We start from the raw sequence: 24,043 nt of genomic DNA, 5'->3' as shown, positions 1-24,043 counted from the left end.
ACACAGTCACTGGAGGTCTTAATGAGGCTCGTTCCCACCAGCTGACATTTTTCCATTTAAGCGACTCTTTTAAAAACATGTCTGTCTGAAATTTACATTTCATTTATTTTGGGGGATTTTAATAGAGAGATAGAACTTTATGTTTATCCTCCATGACATCCAGTTTGTCGTAGCAGAACACAGACAGCATAGCACAGAGTTAGGATATAAAATAAAGGGGAATACGAGAATATGAATATAAGCATAAATATATACACAAACCGTCAGTTTTCAGGAGACAGACACTATCTCGACCTTTAAGAATAGACTTCCATCCTCCCTTAGCTGTGCTGTAATAGCTGTAGGCTGCTGGGGGATTCCCATGATGCATTGAGTTTTTCCTTTTCAGTCACCGTTCTCACTCACTAGACCTCCCTGCATAAAAAACAAACAAACAAACAAACAAACAAACAAAAAAACCCTCTCTGCATTGAATCATATCTGTTATTAACCTGTCTCTCGTCCACAGCATGTCTTTATCCTGTCTTCCCTCTCACAGCAGATGGCCCCGCCCCTCCCTGAGCCTGGTTCTGGTCTGTGCTGAGTTTGTTTCCTCTCTGCTTTCGTGCCTTTCTGCCATCATTGACAGCGTTACTCTTCAACTGGAGGCAAAAACACTGAAAACACCGTTCAAGTCCAAACTCAGTGTTGTAAATGACATCATTCATTTTTGGTAAATTGGTTCATAAGTGGTTATTATTCTGCTGCAGCTTGGACCGACCTGATGCTTTTACTTTGAAAGGTACAGAACGACACGGTGCCGTAAACCAGGTGCCGTAAAGCGCACAGCAGCAGCAGCAGCGGGAGTTTGAATGCGCAGGGAGCTGATTGGTTAGTAAACAGGTAAAAAGACTGTTGAAGTTTAACTGTGAGTCACAAACGTTTCGTTAGCAGCTGGTCGATGAGGGAACAAGGCTGCTGTGAAAGTTTGTCGTGGAAATGTCACTTTGTTATTTCACGGAGCACAAAGCTGCCGACCGCTGCCAAGTGTAACAGCTAGGTTTGGCCACTAGAGGGCGCTCTCGGTAAACTGGTCCTGTTAGTCAGCGATGCAGAGGTTTAAAGGATTCACTGCTGAGTGACGTCACAGACCAGTATAATATGGTGGGTTTATTTAATGGTGTAGAAAAGGCTTAAAGAAGGGTTTAATAACTGCAACAGCACTCTGTGGAGGCTGTGAAGGACTAAAGGTGTCATTAAAGACATTTATGATGAATGAATAAGGTTAAAGGTCACACACTGCTGTAAGGACTAGCCTGACAGGACCTGAGGTCCAGTTTAGGACATGTTGGAGCAGAACTTTCAACACTGTCTAACTTTTCTGGAGGTCATTTAAACCTTTGATTCAACATTTTCCAACCTGATATCTTAACAATATGAGACATCAGTCATTCTGTGTTGCACTAAGAAAAGAACAATTGTGTCATTTGAACTTTGTTATTAAGTTCAGTTGCATTGTTCGTCTGCACCCGTTAACACAGCTGTGTGTGTACCTGTGGTAAAATCCCAGCCATAGGATAGAGAGGATATTTGGTCCGGGGTTTGGAAGTGCTCGTCCTTCTGCGGCGGGTCGGAGAGCTGCTTGAATGCACTAACGTTGACTATTTTATGTGACCCCTGCCCCGAATGTTTGAATCTGCTGCGATGCTAATAACAGTCTGCACTCTCTGACCTGTGCTGACCTTAAAACCACTGCAGGATCTTTTGTCTGCTTTGTGCACACGATGCACTTCAGGAACTGTGACAGTGAATGGATGAATGCATTATAATAGTGTTGAATCCAGCTGATGCTGAAACAGAAGGACTCTTGTTTGAGTTTAATGTCAGTCTTATTTGTCGTACATCTGTAAATGTGTTGCAGTCAGATTTTATTCATTTGTTTTTGAGAGAAGCTTAAACATTGGAGTTTACAGAGGATCGATGAGCGAATACAGTCAGACAGATGACGAGAGCTGTAACGTTAAACCACGCAGCTGAGTTTAAGTGTAATAAGAGTTTCCCCACCTGACCACACGCTGTGATCACAGTGTATGTGGATCGATTCCAGTGATTCAGAAGCTCCCAGGACACTCCCACTCACCTGTGGAGGCTCAGAAAGTCAGATTAGGATTTAAGACAAATTGTGAATTTGCAGACTAAATGTGATGACGATGAGAATAGAAAACAATTTAAAGTATTAAAGCCATGTGAAGCCTTTTGGTTGGACTGCCCTGTGATCAATAACGAAGCACAGCACTGTAAGTTTGAGACGTCTCAGCCCAACCTGATGACACCTCCAGTAACTCCTCCTCCTGTTTTACAGGCTGCTGCAGATCGTTGTTACTGTAACATAACATTCATACATTCATCTGTTTTCATATTAGTCAGCCAACAGGCTAAAACAGTCTAATGGTGTTAGAAGTTAAACGGAACAGGTTACTTTTTCATTAGATTTAGTTTAAAACCGATTTTGCAAAGATTACAAAAACTGTTTATTCGTTCAGAGTAACTGAATGAGCTTTGCTACTTTGTAACAGCCGACTGTAACGGTCAGTTAGCCTCAAACAGTCTTTGCTGCTGTCACAGTGGAGACTCTATGTGATGGTGTTGTATTGTAGCAGTGAGGGCTGCACTGAGGTACCAGCTGTAACTGTGGAAACAGCAGAAACTCACATCAGAGGCATGTTTGGTTTGTTATTAATGAGATGAAGCTTTAATCCCAGTGTGTTCACCTCCTGTTACATGAACAGCATGAAACGTTGTGTGAGGGGAAGATTTGGATGGAAATTGCTCTGTCTTTGCCTCTAAGTGATTAGAAATGTTAGTAGTTATTTAAATGCTGGTGTTAGACACACTGAGGACAGCAGCACACACACTGTTCAGCTCACAGAAACACTGTGAGCACCAACTGCTGCTGGATGGCTGCTCTGTGCATGCAAAGCCTGCAGGGAAATGTAGTGCACTACCTGCTACTGTTGCACAGTCTGTGTCACACAGTCATACATGTGTTTGCATGTGTTGTATTTCAACCCAACACACAGCTGTGGAGGTGAGCAGATGTTTGCAGTGACGTGTCCTGAAATAAGCTGATTCCAGGTCCCTGCTGTGACTACAGTATCAGCCCTGGTCCCACTGTGGATCTGTCCTGGAGCCCCTGGATGACTCCCACAGTGGAGGAGGGACCCTTTGTCACAGTGGCTGACCCAGCACTGCCTCCTGCACCTGGACTCTGGACCCTGCTCCAGGTCATCCACACAAACTCCACAGGAGGTCAGGAGAATTTGGAGCTGGTGTTCCTCACATGTAGTGGGAGGAACTGAGCTGAATCCTGCTGGGATTACATTTGGCTCGAGCACAGCTGGGAATGGGACACCACATCACTGTGAATGTTGAAAAATGTGCTGTCATGGTGCAAACGTGACGAGCACAGTTGTTGTTGTGCAGTCTGTTTATTCATGCACTGCTGCAGCTGCTGATGTCACAGTAATCATGTGTGTGTAAATTAGGGCTGGGCGATATGACCTAAAATCCATATTGCAATATAATTTTAAGCACTTGCAGTAACGATATATATCGCGATATATTCTTTTCTTCTGTATAATGTATTTTCCTCACTATAAGGACTTAAAATCCTTTAATTTTCTCAAAAGTAGAGAGTGTTATGTATGAATTTTAGTTGTGCTTACTGACCTCGAACCGATTTGGGCAGAAATCTGTTAAAAAATGTTTTAGTACAACTTTGGTAAGCCGCACTGCTTGATGGATTGTCAGAGCATTATGGCTGCCGTAGTGAGGAGCTTCCCGGAGTAATCTGGGTCCAAAACTCCGTCCCTTCAGGTCCCAAAGTCAAACAACACTGAGAGTTAAAAACTGTCTAAAGTCTTTCATCTTTAATAAAATGATCAGCGTTGCTGCTTTACCAGGTGTAACAATTAAGTTTAACATCCAGGCATCCATGAAAACAGGATTTATTACATTTAATGGAGTTAGAAGTTAGCAGGAAGTTAGCTCGCTAGTTTCCACCTAAACATTTCATACCATGTTCTGACAGAGATTTTTGAAACTAATTAAAACGTACAGCTCTGCTGCCACTTCCAACATAAATGAAGACAGAAACTAAACAGCAGTGGCGTTTGTAGGGTTACTGAAGTTGGGCTAGCTGGTTTTTTTGTTTTTATTAGTAATATAAACATACAAACAAAATGCACCATATATTACAGATTCAGAGAATAGACATTTCTTACATATTAGCAACTTTCATACATAGTGAAAATAAAATATAAAGATGGGGTCACATAATTTAACAGATTATTAACTCACTAAATCAAAATCTTCCATAAAGGAAACAAAAAAAGCAGCCTTTTTCTTTTTAACTAAAGTCAAAGATTTGGCTAGCTGGTATATAATGTTGTTCTACGTGATTGCTAGCGACACAGCTATGTTAGCATAACATTAGCACAGTGAAGCTGGAGGATGAACGGCAACTTTTTTTCCACTCGACAAAAGTTAACGTGAGGGATTCTGGTGGTCAGGGACAAATGCAATCACATAGCAGGATGCTGTACACGGGCCAAACTTCAGTCAGGAGAACAACTGAGATCATTCATCCACAATACGAGGTTAGTCATTAATATACTGCAACAACATGGGAACAGAGCAGCTGCGAGAGAATTCAACATTAATGAATCAATGTTACGGAAGTGAAGGAAGCGCAGTTTTTGGCTTTCCCCATATTTCAAGAGTGCTTCATCTCCTTGCTGTGACTGTCGCCCAGCATAATTTGCAGATGCCGCTACGATGCTTTCGACCAAAACAGGCGCAGCTTTATGACATCATCAACATGCACTATCGCGGTAGAGCGGAATAGTCAAAATCTCTATCGTTGGCCAAATTTATATTGTTTCAATCGCCCACCCCTAGTGTAAATGATGCTGTTTTACTTCATATGATGTTTAGAAAAGCAGTCAAACATCATACTTCCATGCAGTCTGCATCCATCTTTAAATGTCCACACTGATGAAGCAACCACAGGTTTGACCCCTCTATAACAACACTCGAGCTGCCCACGATCACTTTAAGCTCCACACTGTGCTCATCACTGCTGTACAGAACAGTACGGGAAAGGCATGAGTTTAAGAAAGGGGAAGACGAATCCAGCAAAGACCTGAGACGTACACGTGGAGCTGATTCATGTAGTCAGACATGTCTCTGTGAACGGCCAATCACAGGGAGACATTCAGAAGCACAGGAGAAACAGCTGAGATGTGCTGACTGACACAAGAACTGACAACAAGTGTTAAAGGTTCAGTTCAAATGGTCAGTTTGTTGGGAGGAGGTCAGGAGAGGGGCTGTGAGTGGGTGGAGATCCTCATCTTCCTCAGCTTTGAGTTCTTCCTCAGGGAGAACATGTGCTCACTCCTTTCATTTTGAGTTTAACACAAAAGAACGTGAAGAAGAAGAACTCTGTCTCCTTTCTCTCCTCAGTCTGCTGCTGGACGCTGTCAGGCCCATGAAGCTCTGCTCTAAACGCTTCCATGTCCCAGGCTTGACCTGCTGACCAATGGGAGGCGTGGCCAAAACCCTGAGGGGAGTGGAGCAGCAGGTAGCAGAGGTGAGCCTCTTGTGTGCAGCCTGTGGGACCAGGGAGGACGTGACAGCCGCTGTGGTGTCTGGATCAATGAAGCTGGTTTAACATGGAGTCGAACATGGAGATGATCCCAGTCTGTGTGCACTCGTGTCTTTGTGAGGCCAGTTTGAAGATGTTTCTGGAAACTGTCACATTTCTGCTCTCAGTCCGAGGTTGAAGATGTCTTTGTTGCATTTACTCGGCTGCAGCACCTTGTAACATGTTCTCCTGTCTGACAACGTTCCAAAAACATGTCCAGGAATATTTGGCTTTCCGTGTTTTCAAGTAATGGTTCGACAGGCTGGAGATGAGCTATCCAACATGGCGTCTCCATGAACACATTACTTTACCTGTGATGTGCAGTTCTGTTGAAAATAGAGAGGACCTTTCCTGCAGTGCTGACAGTGCTGCGCTGTAGCAGCTTTCATAAATGTGCACACGTTCATGCACAGCAGCTGTCTTTGCTGTTGGGAGGGTTTAGTTTAGTCAACAGGAGGTTTTTGTGTCCTTTGCTGTGCAGCTTGTGTTGTGAGGAGGTTACACAGCATCCAGCTCTGGGAACAAGTCCCACCTCTTTGATTTGACGGGATTCTGATGCTCCACCTAAATGCCTCCAGTTTATTGGAAACAGTCTTCCTGTGGTGGGGACGGCCTGGAGCCACAGCTCGATGGAGCTCCGTGCGGCGAGCTGTCCTGGCCTCATTAATCAGTGCAGCAGCGAGACATGCGGGCATGCTTTGCTGCTGCTGTCAGAAATAACTGACAGGTTACTGTAGTGATTTGATAGATTGATGGAGCCCTGCTGATACTTGTTTGATCGTCCCAACAAATCGTGGATTTCTGCACGAGTCGTTGGCTTCGTGACAAACACTTGCTGATAACAGGAAGTTGCAAAGTGTCCACTGGTGAATAAACATCGTATCAAACCCATGTGATGGTTGAGACTTTCTGCTGTCTCCACTTTACTTTAAATCTTCATTTATTGGCCTTTATAAATGTGATGCATGCACACTGGGGAACGCTAATATCGACTGGTCTGCCTCGTCCCAGTAAGGCTGAAGCTGGCTGGTAGGTGGACGTAAGCTCTGACCTTGGTTTGCTGTCTTTGTGGATCGGCAGGCCTCGGTTAGACTTGGGACGTGTTGGGATGTGAAGGAGATTTTCTCTTGCCAACAACATCTCTCATGTCTCTACTGCCGTTTGCACCACTTTGAACTGACTGAATGTGAAGAACTGAAGCATGAAGCAAAGACACACAGGAGACACTGGAACCACTGCAGAGACATGCTGATGACTGAGCTTTGTTTATTCTGACTAGATGATGTCATCAGTCGTCATCAGTTTTGATTGGCCGTTGGGTTAGTTTTGTAATGGTAACCATGGAGACATGAGCCAAGATTGAAAGAGTTGGACATCGCTGCTGAAGGAAGAAAAAACTGATGCTTTAATTTAAGCAACATGTGACTCTTTTTATTTAACCTAGCTTAGCTGCTACTGTCACACTGTGTTTGCCCATTATCCCAGTGCTTTGGGCTTCTGGGCGGTCATTCACAGTGACCTCACAGGGCTCCAGCCTCACTGTGAGTACAGTCCATACAGCAGCTCATCACACGCTCACGATTTATCCCTGTGTTTATGCTGCTCTTTGACAGGAGTCTCATTTAAAGACCGCAACGAGTGAAAGAGCAGCTGATAATTCCTGTGACAGAGAAGATGTGAGTCAGGTCAACACTGCCTTCATAAGTGACCCCAGGCTGACGTGGTCAGCACTGACACTCAGACAGACTGTGATTTCACTGCACGTTTGAACAGAGAAGGTGACACTGAAACGCTGCCTCAGAGTGACTCACACTGTGTCACCAGCTCTCCAGCTTCACTCATAAGTGCTGCTTAAAGCCATGCTCAGGCTGTGGGACAGTCACAGCCTGCTCACAGTGATTTCATATCATTTACCAATATGTCCACGGAGCTGACCATCAGGATCAAGAAGTGAAGTCAGGGAAGAGCCCAGATAATATCACCTGACTTTGGTCCAGTATACACGGAAATGCTTCTTTTTGCAGAACGTAGTGAAGAAAAAGATGCTGCTGTAATGTTGTGTCGTCACACACACACGCTCTTCTATATCTATATAGATCTATAGCTGGATAGAGAAACTAGAGCAGCGCTCCCCAACCTTTGTTGCTCCACGGACGGTTTAATGTCAGACAGACCGGCCTTTAAGGCAGATAAATACAACAAAATAAAATGATACGACCAAGACAACAACTGTGATGTTTTGTAAATATAACAAAAAACGTAAATTCACTGTGTAACTGTGTCATTCTGTGTGCTCCACACCAACAATGCTGAGATCAAACAGAAATAGGACACAGCAGGAATAAATAGCAAACAGGAGAAATGTGTGCAATAAAGTTTTATACAAAACAAGACAGATGTACACAAAATAAAGACACAGGCACATATTAGATGGTGCTTGGACGTGCTCCAAGGAAAAGCCTGAATAGTCTGTGTGTGAGTGGGCTGAGTGATGAGGGTCACCATGGCTCAGACTGCTGAGGTTGGTGGTGTGTGGAGCTCTCCTGTTCTCAGCTGTGGACCAAACACCCAGGCAGTGGGAAGGCCTGCAGCAGCTCCTGGTCCTGGTGCAGGCGCTGCTGGGCTTGTTCACCAGGGCCCAGCATCATATATCTGGTTGGTGGCTGTAGTTGGAACGAATAAAATGCTTTCAGACTACTTGTGTGTGCTGCTGAATGTGTCAGTCAGTACAGTGTGTGTTTGTTGTTCAGTGGGTCTTAGTCCTGCTTTTAAATCTCTGACTCTACATGAAACTGTGAGGCAGAAGAAAAGCATCATACTTTCAGTGCATGATGAAGAAATGCACATGAAAAATACTGTGAAAGCTATTAAAGACAGAGTCGCTGCTGAAGCGTCCCCGGCCCTTAAGTCCAGCTGTCTCAGTGCAGAGATGTTGTCTCAGAGGTTTGGAGCCCACACACACACACATTTAAAAAAACATGTCTTTATACTTGAATGCAAATATGATCCATCTCTGCTTCAGCTCGTCTTCAGCGTGCATAGATGTGTTCAGCACAGCAGACAAGCCATCTGTCAAACCAGTCTGTGCTGGGACTCTTGTCCAACTGTGATGGAAGTATGAAGGTAGAGAAGTTTGATCCACTGTGTAAGATCATGTGGAAAAAGTCTGGCTTTGTTTTTCAGTAGGACAATAATCCCAAACTGTCACAGTCTGGGGATGTGGGGAAGCAGGACCCACAATGCAGGACCGTTGCGATGAAAAGGTGTCTTTATTTACAGTAAAGTAAAATAAAAGGTAAACAATAAATCCCTGCGCGCTCCCATCTCCCATTTCATGTCCTCGCGCCCGTGCTCCGTGCCTCTGTTCCCTGTGTACAACCTCGTTTCTGCAGATCCTCCTTGGAAACACACGAAGGCAGCCGTGAGCACCTTCAACTTCAAACAGATGCTGAGAAACTGATGGGAACGGTCCAGCGTCGAGGAGCGCTCAGCCACACTGTTAAGTAGCTCCCTGACGAGGCTGATCAGCTCCAGGAGGAAGTGAATCTCCTTGGCAGGTGTGACACACCCACCAGGCCTGAAGATGGCTGTAAGCTGGTGCTCAGCACACCCACAAACACACAGATGTACTGGGATAACGTTCACTTATCACTGTGATGTTCAGCGTGTGCTTTACCCGACAGTGTTATGAACCAGCTGTGCAGTCTGAGTGCAGTCTGAGTGCATACGCCGGCTCTCTGTCAGCTCATATACAGACTTTTAAAAGGCTTTTATGAAGCATATAATGGCTCTGGGATCTACCTGCATAGAAACCAGTAATGAACTTCAGGTTCGTGGGACTCAGTGTGCCAGCAGTTCAAAGTGCAGGCCTGGGCTTTAAGGTGGAAATCCTGAGTCTGCCTCTTGGTTAAGTGCACAGTGTAGATATTACACTATACTTGTGTTCACTGACTTCACTGTAGTCGCTTTGTTTGTGCTTTTTCATGCTTAGTCAGCATTGCATCAGTAAAGCTTCTTGATGATCATATCTGGTGTTGTTGCTGACGTGGCGGTCTGCTCTGGAACCTTTCAGGCTGCACTACACGCTGAGTAGACGAGCGTGCTGGGCCAGCGATCAGTGCACCTGCAGGACCTGCTCATCCATGGGAACCATGAAGCTCCTGCTGGCACAATGATCTGTTGATGCCAAAGGAGGTTTGAAACTCTGAAGTCACTGAGTCAGCAGAGTGTTGGCAGCTGTTATGCGCGGTAATATAAGTGCTCTGCCACTTTGTGTGGTTACTAAGCTCTACCACTTAAATGGCAATAATAACAGCACTTACAGTGGATGGTAGAATAATGAAATGTTGCAGTCCTGACTTGTGACCCATTCTCTCTGTTATGTTTCTACAGGTAGACTGCATGGCTGCAGTGTTGCAGTGGGACTGAAAACACCTGAGTGTGAAGATGTTGTCCCTGTAGTGTGCTGAAGCTTGTTTATAATGACATATGCTGTTTGGATATCTGCACTTGTTGTCCTTACCATTGGAAATAAACCTGTACATTAAGGGCCCTGCAGTCAGTCACAGTATGTCAGTGTTCTGTGTAATGTATCACTATACTTGAATCCATTTCATTTTCATTCATAGCTTCATATAGAGAATGGCATTTACACAGACGCACTAATGCAGGGCTTTCTGTTTCTATCAGTTCAGCTCCATCATTAGTCTTTACAAACGTTACAGACACACAGAACCAAAGTCCAGGTATGTGTGGTCCACATGAGTCCAGCCTGCAGGAGAAACTGTCCCTGTAGCCAACCTAGCATGTTTGTGTAGCAGCTCACTTTGTGTCAGATGTGATCTGTGTAAAAGCTTTAAGTTGTTTTGTCCTGTGATCACTGCGTTCAGTAAAGTCTCCTGTCAGCCATCGGTGACAGTTCAGCAACCCGACCACGTTCAAAAGGGGCTTCTTAATCACATGTCATATAAACTGAACAGTTACAGTGTTTCCTCATTTAGAGTCTAGTTAGCCTTAGTCCTCTGCAGACTGAGATTCATCCTGTCACATGTTTTTGGGTTCTCTGCAGGAATGCATGGTTCCATCTCCCAGACTCCTGCAGTCCCAAATCATCACACCCTGCTTCTCCGTCAGGACTCTGCATGTGACACTCCCGGACAGGTTCAACTCAAATATACTGGAACTTTTCTAAGACAATCAAATTTGGACTCCAGTTTGCTCCAGTTATTCATCAGACTTCTTTAGGAACGTTTGAGTCTGCATTTTTGTCCTAAAGAGCAAACAACGTTTTTATTTCTTGGACACTGTCCTTCACTCTGAGGGACGTTCGTTTTCACTGACAGCCCCTGGACGGTGTGGATTCATGTTAGAATATCACCACGACTCTGATTTCTGATGCAGCTGCTTTTATTTGCTCAGATTTTCCATCAGTCTGACGTCTTAATCTTTCTCTTAATTATTTTTCATGTGACTAATTAATGCAGACACAGCTCTAAAGGCTAACGCAGGAGTTGCCAGTGTAGTTTCTTTTTGTGGCTTTCAGTTTCTACTTTCCTCTTCATCATGTGAGACAAGCTCGTGTTAAGCATTTGTTCTTAAATGTTCATGAATATTCAAGCTGTAGTTGTCATGCCGATCAGCTTCCCAGTGAACCTGTTTAACCTGTGAGGGGCTTCATGGTCTGTTTTCTAAAGACTTCATTCGTTCTACTCAAACGAGGAAGTGCTTGGCGATGATGTGGTCAGTGTGTCAGTAGAAACTAAAAAGAAGAAGAGCCTGTTTCTGACTGCTCAGTCTTGGTGAAGACTTCATACAGAAGGTACAGTCGCATTTTTTCAGTATCACTGTTTGCTTTTTTGTATATTGAACTCTGATAATGATAAATGAGGATTATAGTAACTTTACACTGCTAATATTAGCTCTGCTTGTATGTTGCAGTCATGGCTGCGGCGTCGGCTCTGGTGTCTGAGGACAGTCTTCTTTGTCCCGTCTGTCTGAGTGTGTTCACTAAACCTGTGTCGATTCCCTGTGGACACAACTTCTGTATGAACTGTATCACAGACTACTGGAGCACCCTGTCTGTACTCCAATGTCCACTGTGCAAAGAGACGTTTTACACCAGGCCGTTGCTTCGGGTTAACCCTGTCATTGATGAAATGGCAGAAAAGGTTAAAAAATCTGCTCAAGAAATGTTGTTGAGTTCAGCTGAATGAGCAGGACATGAAGACGTGCTCTGCAGCATGTGTGCAGGGTCCAAGGTCAGCGCCCAGAAGTCCTGTTTAATGTGTTTACTGTCCTACTGTCAAACACATCTGGAGCCTCATCAGAGGATTTCAGCTTTGAAGAAACACAAGCTGATCGATCCAGTTCAGGACCTGGAGAGCAGAATATGTCGGGATCATGGTGAGCCTTTGGAGCTGATCTGCAGACTGGATCAAAGGTTTCTGTGTCAGTCCTGTAAATGCGGTGACCATAAAACACATGAAACAGTGAGTCTGGAGGACGAGGCTGAGATGAGGAAATCCCAGCTGAGATTAGAAAATAACAGCATGGATCAGATGATCCAGGAGCGTGAGCAGAAAATCCAGGAGCTTCAACAGTCAGTGAAGACCAGCAGAAGTAAAGCTGAGGAGGCGTTATCGTACAGCAGGAAGGTGATGACTGCTTTGGTGCAGCACATAAAGACAGAGTTCACCAGACTGTCTGAGGCGATCGAGACGAAGCAGGAAATAAATGAGACAGAGGCAGAAAGCTTTATTGATGAGCTGCAGGCAGAGATTACACACATGAAGAAGAAGAAGCTGCAGTTTCATGAAGCTTCGCTCATCAGAGACCCCTTCAGCTTCCTGGAGAACGTCCTCCCTCTTACCTACAATAAGCCCCAGCTGCAGGACTGGTCTGCTGTGACTGTAACCAGTGACCAGTTCATGATTCAGGAGACCCTGGCCGAGCTGGAGACAGCAGTCAGAGAAGAAGTCAGCACGCTCTATGATATAAACTTCAGAGATGGGAAAGAACAAAGGTATGATCTGAATGTTTTCATGGCTTGGTCCAGATTTGGGTTCTCCTTGAAACACGGTGAGGTCACTCAATCAAAATCAGTCAGTGTCTCCAAGTCGACACCCCTTTTTGTACATGAACTTTTGTTTGTTCAGTAAAAATAAAGAATAGTTTAGTCTAGGTGGATTTCTAGGTGCAGCCAAGTGGCAGAGGGCTTTAAGTCCGTCGTGGTGAAGAGCTGAGCGTAAAAGCGAAGCTCTCAATTTACCGGTCGATCTAAGTCCCTACCCTCACCTATGGTCACGAGCTGTGGGTAGTGACCGAAAGAACGAGATCAAGGATACAAGCGGCGGAAATGAGCTTCGAAGGGTGGCTGGCCTCTCCCTTAGAGATAGGGCAAGACGTTCAGCTATCTGGGAGGGGCTCAGAGTCAAGCCGCTGCTCCTCCACGCTGAAAGGAGCCAGCTGAGGTGGTTTCGGGCATCTGATAAGGATGCCTCCTGGAGGCCTCCTGGGTGAGGTGTCCCACCGGGAGGAGGCCCCGGGGCAGACCCAGGACACGCTGGAGAGATTATATCTCTCGGCTGGCCTGGGAATACCTTGGTGTTCCTCCGGACAAGCTGGAGGAGGTGGCTGGGGAGAGGGAGGTCTGGGCTTCTTTGCTTAGGCTGCTTTATACAACTTTCCTCTTTCACCCATTTATACAAGCACTTTGTTGTTTTTGCTACCTAAGTGCTCACTCTGATTGTAACAACAGACAGCAACCTGGGGTTCAGCATCTTGCCCGAGGATACTTTTGGACGTCCAAATACTTCTCAGAATTCTAATCCAACACATCAATTACGATGATGATGATAATAATGATGATAATCATCATGGTGAGGAGGAGGAATAGAGTCAAATCCAAGTGCAACAAGGACAGTTTCCCCTTGGTGCTGCTGCTGAAATTTCCAAGGGTGAACTTCTGCAATCCTTTGAACCTCTCTCTCTTACAGTCACTGTTCTGTGAGTGCTGTCAGTTTGACATACCTCAGAGGTGCTCTGATTCCTCCATCCTCTCTCCATCTCATCTCCTCCAGTTCCTGGACCTTCTCTGTGTTTCCTTTCTCCTCCATCTTCTCAATCAGGAAGTCCAAGTGGACAGTAGTGGATGCTGAATCAGCTTTCAGAGCGATCTGCTCCAGTCTGACAACATGCTGGTAGGACTCATCCAGAAACTGGGACTTCTCTGCTGTCAGCAGTTTCATTTCCTTTCCAAGTAAATGAACATCCTTCTCTTTTGTTGGTGGTTCGTTCTCCTGACCGCTCGTTATCCTGGTCACATATCTCCACTTTCCTTTCACATGCACTGATGCAGTACACTTGTTGGTGCATGACGTGCAGAGACCATCTCTAAAGACCTCACAGTGATTTAAGGGCACCGTGCATCCAGGATAGTGACAGTTCTCCTCACAGACTGTACAGCTGACAGCTGCTTTCAAACCCAGCCCACACGTGTCTCTGCTCTGATAGGTTCTTTATGTTTAAAAACTTCAGCAACAAAGGGAGTGACCTCTTCATTCTTCATGTTGTCATGTTTCTCCAGAGCTTCCTGACTCTGTTTCATCTCTCTCTGTTTCACTTCAGTGAATTTGATTCTTTCTTGCAGGTTTTGGATGCAGGCTGTCAGTCTGATACTTTGCTTTAACACTTTAAATGCTGTCTCTGGCTTTAGAGGTGTAGTTTCCTTCAGGAAGGCTGTGAACTCTCTGAGCTTCCAAAATTTAGTTTCAGGTATTTTTCTTTCTCGTCTTCAAGCTGGAGAGTTATTGAACAGGAAGTGAACAGACTGATTCTTCTCATTTTTGAAACATTTAATTTTTGAATCTTCAAGATCTTGAAGGGCATATTTAGGGTTTCTTACATCTGAGTGTGTGATGAGAGCTACAATGTTTTTCTCCATTTTCTCCACATTCAAAGATAAAGTGATATTCAAACATGGATTTATTATCCAAAGTTTGATTCTGTTCATCTGGACGTAGTGTTTTCAGTGGGAGAAACGTTTCTTCATTCATCCAGGTTTCTTCAGTCTCAGCTGACTGCAGGTTTCCCCAAATCTTATAAACAGTACATTTGCATAATGACTGAAACCAGCCCACTGCAGGAATAGTGGGCTGGGAGGTCAGCTTATGATCATTAATATGCATTTCTCATGACCACTGATCAAAGGCCATTGATCAATGGCCTGATTGGTTGACGAGATATACAGCGGCTTGCAAAAGTATTCGGCCCCCTTGAACTTTCCCACATTTTGTCACATTACAGCCACAAATATGAATCAATGTTATTGGAATTCCACGTGAGAGACCAACACAAAGTGGTGCACACGTGAGAAGTGGAACGAACGCAGCCGGACGGCCAACTCCTCCCAGCCCACCCCGCTCCAGCAGGCCGCAGAGAACGGGGGTGAGAGAAGACTCCAAACCTCCCTCCACCCGCTCATTGTAGTGTTGATGCATGTGTGTTCTAAGGTGCAATTAAAACCCAGGAGGGCTTGGAGCTACCTGCCAAGGAGCAGCAGGTAAGCGCATAGTCCCTCCTGCTAGCCCTCAATGTCTACGTGTATTTAAAATTGAGAGGTGGGCAACGACGCCAGGGGTGGGGTGTACACCCTGATGGTAACTTGGAGTCCGTGTATCGTGCCCACCCCCAAGATCCTATATGTATGTGTAATGAGGGTGTGAGTAATGTGAATGTCTAAGTTGTGGGATAAAATTGAGGCAGAGGCAGCCAGAAGGGGACAGAGGGAGGAGGGGGGGGGGGGGTAGCCTCCTCTGCACCCTGGTGACATACCCCTACTCCAAGGCCCTGCATGTGTGGGTGGTTGTGGTGGAGCGGGAGGAGGGAGGCAGCTGGAGATGGGGAGGGAAGGAAGGGAGGGGCAGTGACCCCTCCCTGGGGCCAGCTCCCCCGCTGACCCCAGTAGGCACTCCCACACTCCGCGACCCGCCAGGGAAAAGGGTGCCCAGGCCCATCCAGACCGGGGCCCAGCGCAGCAGCGCCCCCCGGCCCCACAGAGCCCGGGACAGTCCACCCAACCCCACCACAGAGAAAACTGCACCCACCCCACCATCCACTCATCATCCAGACTACATGAGACAGTAGACGCCCAGGCTGAGATCTTCCTCCACCTCTTCTGTATCTCCCCCTCCTGCAGAGAGTTCCTGAGGGGAGGAACAGCCATCCTCTGGTGGGAGGACTCACACATAAAGCAAACACTGAAAACATTAGATCATAACACTTCCCCCCACCCAAAAATCAAATATCTAACCCCAAATGAAATGTTTGATTCAAGACCTAGAGAGGGAATCAGCCATGACGTTCTCTAAGCCCTTTTTGTACCGGATTTCAATGTTGAAGTCCTGGAGGAGGAGGGACCAGCGCATAAGGCGCTGGTTGCTGTTCAGCATCCGAGTTAGGAACTGGAGAGGGTTGTGGTCAGAGGACTGGACCCAAGGTACACTTCAAAGTGCTGCAAGGCTAGCAATAAGGCTAAGGCTTCCTTTTCAATTGTGCTGTAATGCAATTGGTATTTTAGGAATTTTTTGGAAAAGAAACAGACTGGAATGTCAATGCCATTTTCATCCTCCTGTACGAGCCCCCAAAGCACTGCTGTCCACCTCAAGCTTGAGCGGACGTGTGAAATCAGGGGCGGCCAACACAGGAGCACTGCAAAGGAGAGCTTTGGCAGCTTCGAAAGCAAACTGACATGTCTCTGACCACACAAATGGTGATTTTGGACTGGCAAGACTGGTTAGTGGGGCTACTACCTCGGAGAAGTTTTTGCAGAACCCACGGTAATAACCCGCCATGCCTAGAAAACACCGCAGCTCCCGAAGCGTCTGCGGAGCTGGGAAGTTTAATATGGCCTGCACTTTCACAGCAACAGGGAGGACTTCACCCTGTCCTACTTGTTTCCCTAGGTCGGTTACAACGGCCTTTCCAAACTCACACTTAGCCACGTTCAGTGTCAGAGAGGCATCACGCAAACGGTCAAATATTTCACTGAGAGTTCAGTCCAGGTGGATGAATAGACCACTATATCATCCAGATACACTTCGCAGTTTATGACTCCATGTAACTCAGTGTTCATCAGTCGTTGGAATGTGGCGGGAGCATTTCTTAACCCGAACGGCATGACGGTGTATTGCAAAAAGTGGTTGGGTGTAACAAAGGCACTGATTTCTGATGCGCGTTTGGTTAATGGGACTTGCCAGTATCCTTTTAGGACGTCGAGTTTGGTCATAAAGTTTGCCGAGCCCACACGATCTACCAGGTCATCCATGCGTGGGAGTGGAAAAGAGTCTGGTTTTGTAGCAGCGTTTACCTTTCGGTAATCGTTACAGAAACAGGAGGTTTGATCGGGTTTTGGAACGAGCAATGATGGTGAGCTCCAAGAACTATTACTGGGAAGGGCAAAACCATGGTCAAGAAGATACTGGACTTCTTGCTGCATTATGGCACGCTTAGTGGGATTTACTCTGTAGGCATGTTGCTCTATTGGCTTGTGATCACCCACGTCAATATCATGACTTAGCACGTGCGTTTGAGTGGGGATATCACCAAAAAGAGTTGGGTAATGGTTAATGAGCTCTCGGACATCAGATTTGGCAGGATCAGACAGATGTGCTAAATAGACATCCAAGTCAGCCAGACGTGCACCGGAAACAGAGCTGTGCCTATCATCCAACCCATCATCGCAGGGACTATATAAGGGTTGAGAGACGGACAGTGACACAATAGGTGACACAGCAGGCGACGGACCGGAGGGAGAAGGGTAGCAGCAGCTATGGCTCACCCAGATGATGTCATGCCAATCCAATCAAAGGTTGAGGGAAAATAAAAGTCTAATAAAATGAATCAGAGTGACCACTAATGCTTTGGGAGAGCAGACAGACAAAAATAAGAATCTAATTGGAAAAAAGAAAAAACAAATGGTAAATGGCCTGTATTTATATAGCGCTTTTCTAGTCCATAGCACCCCAAAGCGCTTTACATATCCAGTCATCCACCCATTCACACACACATTCACACACTGGTGATGGCAGCTACATTGTAGCCACAGCCACCCTGGGGCGCACTGACAGACACTGGCGCCACCGGGCCCTCTGACCACCACCAGTAGGCAACGGGTGAAGTGTCTTGCCCAAGGACACAACGACCGAGACTGTCCAAGCCGGGGCTCGAACCGGCAACCTTCCGATTACAAGGCGATCGCCTCACATACAATTAAACAAAAGGTTTAATTTTATGTGACCTTTGACCCTGAGCAGAAAAGGATCAGCTCAGGTTTCAGTGTTAGACAGGAACCTGTTCATAATGTTTACATGTTTGCTGAAGACTTTCTATGCTTTTCTGTGCAGGATCAGTTTGATCTCATCACCACATGAAGACATCATCTCAGACAGTTTTCTCATCAGGTCGGGACCTCCTGCTGTCTACCAGCTGAGACCGAAGAAACAGAAGTTTGGATCTCTGACAAGAATGACTGTTGGAGAAAAACGTCCAAACAAGCCGAACAGAACCATCTTACTGGTGGGAGAAACAGGAGCAGGAAAATATACCCTGATCAACGCTCTGCTCAACTACACCATGGGAGTGAAGTGGGAGGATGGAGTCTGGTTTCAGATCATAGAGGAGGAGAGAAGAAGTCAGACATCAGATGTGATGGTGTACGAGATCTTTGGTTTTGAAGATAAAACTCTGCCCTACTCTCTGACCATCATCAATACTCCTGGATATGGAGACACCAGAGGGATCAAACATTTTGACATCATCAGTCACAGATTATTGGACCTGTTTCAATCAGAGGATGGAGTCCATGAAGTTCATGCAGTGGGTCTGGTGATGAAGGCGAGTGTGAATCGACTGAGTGAGCCATTGAGGTACGTCTTTGATTCAGTGATGTCTCTGTTTGGAAAGAACTTGGAGAAAAACATTGTAGCTCTGATCACACACTCAGATGGAAGCAGGCCTAAAAACCCTCTTCAAGCTCTTGAAGCTGCAAACATTAAATGTGCCAAAAATGAGAAGAATCAGCCAGTTTACTTCCTGTTTAATAACTGCCAGCATGAAGAGCGAATGGAGGAAAACACAATTTTTAGAAATTCATGGGAACTTACACAGACAAACATGAATCAATTGACAGACTTCATGGGAAACTCTAACCCTCAGACACTGATGAAAACAGCCGAAGTGTTAAATGAACGAATCAGACTGAAAGCCTGCATCCAAAACCTGAAAGACAGATTCGAGCTGGGTGAACTGAAACAGACAGAAATCAGACAGATCCGAGAAGCTCTGAAGCAGACGAATCACAGAAAGAAAATGGAAATTGAGAAAATATTGAGTCTTTTGGAAAATCTTGAAAAGGAAATGAAAGTGCTGACAGCAGAAAAGGAAAAGTGGCTAAGTGACTCCTACCAGCATGCTGTCAGACTGCAGGAAATCGCTCTGAAAGCAGATTCAGCATCCACTGTTGTACACTTGGACTTCCTGATTGAGAAGATGAAGGAGGAAGGAGACACGGAGAAGGTCCAGAAACTGGAGGAGATGAGGAGAGAGGATGGAGGAACCGAAGAAGCAGTGCAAGCTTAAACGAACACCATCACCAACATTGGGAGACTCTTCCTCTGGCATACGTGAAACATGTAAAGAAGCATCAGGCAGATGGTACTGATGCTGCTACATGTTCAGATGTACACAGATGCTGATTGTTGATGTGGACATGAGGGCCTCCTTCTAAGACGGGAAACATCATGTATGCTTTCATATTTTATCCAGTTAGAAATATCAATTCTCATGTTAAAAAATACTTATTATTAATATACATGTATTTCACACAGGTATTTGTACTTATGTAACAGCACATGAAAAGTGTTACTACATAAACTCCACAGTCGGTTATTATGCAGAGCAGAGCTGCCAGCTGTGCTGTAAATGCAGTGAGGGCGCCCCCTGCTGTTTAACGATCAGTACAACAGTGTGTGAGAACAGCTCCCTGCTCCTCTGACGTCACAAACTAAACTCTGTGTTCTCCACAAATCCATGTGTGTCTGTCACGTTGTTCTAATGTTGTTCTAAGGTTGTCAGTGTGAGCTTCATCCTGCTGCTCCTCTCATGCTGACTCAGTAAACTGGTTGTGGGACAGTAACGTGTCACTGACACGATCCAGACACAGTCCAACATGTTGTTGTCTCTCAGTGAGTGCAGAGGATGTTGGAGACACTGAACTCAGACACAGTGTGGAAATAATCCAACTTTGACTCTTCAGTGTTTCTGAGCCCAGTCCTGAAATCTGATCTTCTTCCAGCTGATCGATGCCTCGATTGATTCTTCATGTGTTCATGCTGGATATTTGTGATGGCTCAGGCCAAGTGGAAACATTTGGATCCTTTCATGTTGGACTTGATCTGTTCAGATTCTCTGTATTCGGGTCTTCCACATGAATCGTCTCCTGCTCGATGCACTTTTCTGTCAATGCTCAATAAAATCTGCTTAATTCAGTCACTTTGCTCAGAGAGTCTTTACTGGATCATCAGCTGATTTTCTCTTTTTCTCTTTGTTCCTCAAACACTTTCAGTTTATTGCAAGCAGCAGCTCTCACACACACTCAGCAAACACACACAAAGCTCCATCACAGGTGAGATTTCATTCAGTTATCAGGAACAACCTGTGTCTTCAGGACGAAGCAAGTCCCTAAAATGCTCTTTACATTCCTGTAATTAGTGATACAGCCGGGGCTCGAACCGGCAACCTTCCGATTACAAAGCGAACTCCCAACTCTTGAGCTACGATCGATCTCAGAAACTGAACGGTAGTCTGGTCGTGAGGGCCCAGATGCTCCAGTACCTCTTTCCAGAAAGCAGTAGGATGAAGGGTGTGTGTGAGGGGTGTGTGGGGTCCTCCATGATGCTGGTGGCTTTGCGGGTGGAGCAGTTGCTATAAGTGTCCGTGATGGAGGGAAGAGAGGCTCCAGTGATCTTCACAGCTCCTCTCACTATCCGTTGTGGGGTATTGCAATCCAATACGGTGCAGTTACCATACCAGACGGTGACATAGAATAGGGATAGGAATGGGCAGGTTGTTCCACAAATTAGGTGCAACCAGGGCAAATGTACGCTCACCTCTGGTCTTAGGCCGAGATCTAGGCTGTACCAAGAGTAATTGGGCTGATGATGTGAGGGCTCTCCCAGGGGTGTATGGTCTAAGGAGCTCAACGAGATAGCTAGACACTGTATGGTTTATGATTTTAAAGGTGAGCAGCAATACTTTCATTAAACTTGGTATTTGATAGGGAGGAAGTGCAAATCAGCAAGGACAGGAGTGAAAGAGGCAAACCTGCCGGTTGCAGTCAAAAGGTGTGCCGCAGCATTTTGGACAAGCTGCAATCTATGGAGCAGACTGGAGACAGAAGTAGAGGGAATTATAGTAATCCAATCAGAAGGTCACAAAGGCATGAATCAGCTTCAAGATCCTTGTGTGTTACATAATGCTTAGCCTTAGAAATAAGAAGCAGTGGGTAAAAGCTAGATTTGACTGCAGAGGATAGTTGTCTATCAAGTTTGAAAGAGCTATATCACAGAACACCTAGATTACTAACAGTGTCAGAGAGCAAAGTGGCAAAGTATCAGCCAGCTGGCCCCGGGAGACATGACTGTGAAGAAGCCTGTCCATTCTCCGGCTCTTCTTTGCTCCGTTTCCATTTGTAGTCTCATGCCCTCTCTTATTAATTCCAAGAAATTCATCCTTCCTGTCTTTCTTTTGTCCACTCTTGGCTCCAGCTGGCCCACTGCTGAACTGGGCCTGGAGTGTCCTCCTGGATGGAGACAATTAGGACTGGAGCCCTGGTAGAAGGCTCTGTCCTAACACCTCATCCATAAGGACAAACCAGCACCATTTAGCAGCTGTGGGCTTCCCACTCACTGCCTCGCCCGACCCTGGATACTTGCAATCCTAACAGCAGAGGAAATCACAAGTGGCAATGGACAAAAACAGCAACAGTACAGGTTTACACGAATAAGTTCAAAAGACTACAGTTAACAATACATATTTTAACACTACTGTACATACTTTGTTTTGTTTTTTTGGCCTGCAAAGGGGTGATTTTTCCCGCCAGGCCCATCTTCACAAGAATTGCCCTAACAGACAGAATATCAGAGAACATCTCACTCATGTTAGTCCCTGAACAGCATCCACAGCAAACTGTACTAAATTAGGACCACAAGACCAAAAACATCACTCTGCCTTACACGTAACAGAGTAAAAACTGCATACTATTGCTGTACCTGCAGCCCACAGTGGTGAAAAGGTGTCCGTTGTCTCGCTGGAGTTTAATAAACTCGCCGTCTGCTCCTTGCTATCTAAAATATAACAGGACACTGGCGTAGAGTCTCAATCATCTCACACTTCTGATGATCAGCTGTCTGTTTGACGTTTATTCAGCTGTGTGAAAACTATAAGTTACTATAACAAACCGATTTACTCAGGAACAAATAAAATAATGAAAAAAGCCAAACAATGACATGTTTAAGTTATCTAAGTGACTCATGTATCATGTTTAACCTGAGTAGTCAAAGACCACAGGGGGTTAAAAGAACGATGTGCCGTGAGTTCGCTGCCTGTTCATGCCTGCTCTCGCCGGCTTTACTGAGCCTCGAGCTCCCAGTCAGCTATTGAGCTGGTGGGTAACAGACGTCTCAGAAAACGTCGGAGCGCTTTTGAAAATATTTGGTGTCTTGATAAACCGAGCAGATATTTAAGGTTTACACAGCTACATTCTCGCCAGAAAATATGTTACGTTTATTTTGTGACCCAGAAAGAATAATAAGAGTAATATAAAAACCAAACCTTATGTTAAAAACAGTCACGTAAGTTTAATGAATGTAAAATAAATCACCTTAACATTTAAAATGAAACTTCCATTAACTTTAATATCTTAACATTAACAATTTCTACCGTCTCTGTAGCTGATGCAATCGTTAGAAACTGAACTGGCTAGGCAGCGCTATGAATTCTGGGATAGGTTGGGCCACAAAGTACACACCTGACCCATGCTTCGAATTAGGGGAAATGAGGGCCGCATTTGGAGCAGCCTTCATCCCCTGGCTGTGACGTGATCGGCCTTCAAATGCCTCTGGAGAATGAGGCCCCTGACTTGGGACACAACTAATGTTAGACCTCATGTGGCTGGAGCGTGTCAGCAGTTCCTGCAAGATGATGGTATTGATGTTATGGACTGGCCCACTCGTTCCCCAGACCTGCATCCAGTTGAGCACATCTGGGACATCATGTAGGTGTGTTGCACCACAGACTGTCCAGGAGTTCAAGGTTCAAGGTTCAAGGTCCTTTATTGTTGGCAGATGCTTTAGTCCAGGTCTGGGAGATCCCTCAGAAGAACATCCGCCACCTCATCAGGAGCAATGCCCAGGTGTTGTAGGGAGGTCATACAGGCACTGCTGAGCCTCATTTGGACTTGTTTTAAGAACATTGCATCAAAGTTGGATCGGCCTGTGTTTTTCCACTTTCATTTTGAGTGTGACTCCAAATCCAGACCTCCATGCTTGATGTAACTACATATTTAATAAGAATATTTCATTCGTTCAGATCTGGGATCTCTTATTTTTGTGTTCCCTTTATTTTTTTGAGCAGTGTAGTTTTGTGAGCTTTAACCTGAGATTCTGGCATTTCTGGCAAAATACATTTATATTTAAAAACTGATTCAGGATTTAATGAATCAATATCACTTTATTCAAGTTAAAATCGATTATGGAAACCCAGGTGAACTGGAGTACAGCTGCTTATGTTTAGCATTCACTCTGAGGAGAAGAGAGGGTTAGGGGTTACATCAAAAAAAATTTTATACTTTTAAATCAACTTTAATTAAATTAACGTAAAACTGGAATAATGCAGAGAATATCCATTTTTGAATTTAGAAGGTGAAAAGCTTAAAAATAGGATTTAAGAAGAGGAAGCACAAGGAAATTAATTCAAAATGCACAAAACATGAGACGAATGAAAATTGGAAAGGGAATAAACAAACATGCAAACTGAGGGGGAGGTTTAAAAGGAGGAGTCAGTGGCTCGTTTCAGCCCTCACCTGTCCGCAGACAGCATCTCAGCAGCCGCCCTCTGTCTAATTCAGACAATAGTTAAACTAAATTGTTTCCACTTTTGTTTGTTTTTTCACTCTTTTTAGTATTTTTTTCATTTGTTTTTAAAAAAGTATTATTACTTATACAACAATGGGTGTTTGTGTGTTATCTTTACAGATTATTATGTGAAACTCAGCTGGTAGTGAAGAAAATAGACCTGAACTGCACG

General features: G+C 45.1%; 1 protein-coding gene and 1 long non-coding RNA gene across 3 annotated transcripts; both read left to right on the top strand.

Annotated features, from left to right (window-relative positions):
- The first annotated feature begins 578 nt into the window (after positions 1–578).
- On the top strand, positions 579–12,099 carry LOC113019772 (uncharacterized). Its single transcript, XR_003272087.1, has 4 exons — positions 579–882; positions 5,503–5,629; positions 10,752–11,501; positions 11,621–12,099. It is a non-coding gene; the product is annotated as an uncharacterized LOC113019772 (long non-coding RNA).
- LOC113019665 (uncharacterized) lies at positions 12,100–19,612 on the top strand. 2 transcript variants are annotated; one of them, XM_026163454.1, is made up of 2 exons: positions 12,100–12,704; positions 18,142–19,612. In XM_026163454.1, the coding sequence occupies exons 1-2, from the start codon at positions 12,196–12,198 to the stop codon at positions 19,316–19,318; spliced, it is 1,686 nt and encodes a 561-aa protein (XP_026019239.1). In that variant the 5' UTR covers positions 12,100–12,195; the 3' UTR covers positions 19,319–19,612. The 2 variants fall into 2 exon arrangements, with proteins under 2 accessions (XP_026019239.1, XP_026019238.1); XM_026163453.1 differs by having other exon boundaries at positions 18,085–19,612.
- The last annotated feature ends 4,431 nt before the right edge of the window (positions 19,613–24,043 follow it).

This window comes from Astatotilapia calliptera, chromosome 3 (genome assembly GCF_900246225.1).
Source record: "Astatotilapia calliptera chromosome 3, fAstCal1.2, whole genome shotgun sequence".
Classification (NCBI taxonomy): domain Eukaryota; kingdom Metazoa; phylum Chordata; class Actinopteri; order Cichliformes; family Cichlidae; genus Astatotilapia; species Astatotilapia calliptera.
Note: the sequence above shows the minus strand (reverse complement) of the source record. Positions and strands in the feature narration are given on the sequence as shown.